Below are 2,114 nucleotides of genomic sequence, written 5' to 3' on the forward strand. Positions count from 1 at the left end.
CTAGCGCTCCTCCAGGCTGTTTTCCTTGTGAGCGTTCACCAGTCAATGACGCAATTCCAGAATCGCGCATTGGTCTACTTGTTTCAACGGGTGTAGATTGCTGTTCTATTTCAAGACGCAATCTCTCACAAGTCCTTTCAAGAAAGGATATCTCTTCGTTGATCATTTCATCCATCGCGCTCATTATTTACAAGGCAAAAATAACACAATTAAGAACTTGTTAATTTAAAATATTGATTACTGTAATTATTTGCCGAATCCCACCGCGCTGCCACCAAATTTATGTAACGTTTTCGTTTTCTTTTATGGGATTCGGCTGTTCTATCTGAACAATTAAAGAATAAATCAATTTTCTCAATCACAAATTTAAATTAATAGTATGTACAATTACTCCTTCGTTTCTTGGGAGCGCACGCGCCTTCCAAGGACTGAAGCGCGTCCGCTTCTTACCTTCAGTCAAACAAGAATATCAGGTACTTTATCTAAATAATATATAATCAATCAAAGTCTCGAAAGTCTATTTCAGACACATAAGACTTGATTCAAGGTATTCCTTGCAGTACCTACCACGTCTGACTTCTCTGTATACAACCGTCTTTCCAATTCGGCCGTCAGCAACAGACTGACTAAAACAACCGATTGTCTCCGTATTTATACCTACAACAGGTCACATGACCTGCGGAGAACCTAAAGGAAACAAGAAACCGGAAGTCAGTGCAACTACCGAGAAATGAAAGGATAATATGATCTCGATTACAGTTTTGCTTCACTACCCACGCCTCCAGGAAATGCGTCTCGCATTCCTCAATAAAGAAAAACTAAAGGCGTACAATATTACATATGTTCATTATTATTTACACCATGAAACAATCTTCTTGACTGACTTTGCGCAGGTCCAATAAACATTAGAACACACTAAGCTCTCTGCTTAAATTTACAATGTTATTTGCCATATCTACAGTTTTGACCATTAAAACCAGAGTTCTTCTTCATGGGTCTCTACTACATTTTTTCCGTCCTTTTGATATGTTTCCTGACACCGATCCAAACGTCTTCTCTTGGTCACTTCGGTCTGAGTGGCCTCTGTCATCTGCTCTGTTGGAAGAGTCTGTGTACCTTTGTCGACACCAACTGAACGGATGGAATCCTCGACACTACAATCCTGGACATCAGTCGACGAAGCCGCTGATACTGTTGCCGAAGGGGCTGTATGTTCTTTAACAGTCGTCATGGGATGCTGGAAAGTAGCAGGAGCAACAGGAATTAAAGAACGTTTGCTCAATAAGCTCTTGACTTTTGGAGTGTGTACAGGAGTCGGTCTTGTTGGTTTCCTCTGCGTCACTTCGGAAGAAGGAAGGGAAGTCCCAGCCGCTGTGGCTTCACCAACAACATCTGATAGATTCCCTGGATCCAACTGCTCCCAATCACTCTCGCTGTCAACCTGAGCGAATCCACCATGTCGAGTTTTACAATGTCTGACCATATCGCTCTTCTTATTTGTAGCATAGTCACAATGACTGCATTCAAACCGTTTCTGTCTGCGCTTCCTCCCACACTCAAGTACATGTTTCTCCCACTCTGATTCTTCACCGAATCTCTGAGAACACATAGGACAAAGGTGACCCTCTTTTCTTTTAGTGGTCTTGGTGTTTGCCATGATCTGCAAAAATCTCAAAAACAAAATCCTGAGTATAAAAATATTTTAAAAACTAAACATATAATGAAATTGCTGTACACTAATCTATACTTGTACTGACAGCTTATAATTTGTATTCAACAATGAAGTCGTCATGCCACGCAGGTGCATTTCTAATGCGCCTTGGCCTATCTGAAGCACAAATGCTAGGGTTTTCAGCAATATCATACTGATCTTCATTTTCTTCTACAAGACACTCTTGAGTATCATCTGCATTGTTTTGACTCTCGAAATTACTGATATCATTCTCTCTTTGAAGTATCTGTGACTTACACTTCCGCAAGCGATCACAGTGAATGATAGTGCTTTTGCCTTTTGTTCCGCATGCAACCTTATATAAAACATCTGACAATTTGTCTTCAATTAAGAAAGGCCCTCTCCAAAACGATGTTAACTTCGGAGAACAACCGCTCTTTCT

The 2,114-nt window shown here is 40.6% G+C and overlaps 1 protein-coding gene across 1 annotated transcript; it reads right to left on the reverse strand.

Annotated features, from left to right (window-relative positions):
• Window positions 1-970: 970 nt before the first annotated feature.
• On the reverse strand, window positions 971-1,657 carry LOC134265843 (RE1-silencing transcription factor-like). Its single transcript, XM_062748068.1, has one exon. It carries the CDS (start codon window positions 1,655-1,657, stop codon window positions 971-973), a length of 687 nt encoding a protein of 228 aa, XP_062604052.1.
• Between the last annotated feature and the right edge of the window lie 457 nt (window positions 1,658-2,114).

The sequence above is a fragment of the Saccostrea cucullata genome, unplaced genomic scaffold (assembly GCF_032062105.1).
Source record: "Saccostrea cucullata isolate Sc308-1 unplaced genomic scaffold, CSIRO_AGI_Scuc_v1 ctg10503, whole genome shotgun sequence".
Classification (NCBI taxonomy): domain Eukaryota; kingdom Metazoa; phylum Mollusca; class Bivalvia; order Ostreida; family Ostreidae; genus Saccostrea; species Saccostrea cuccullata.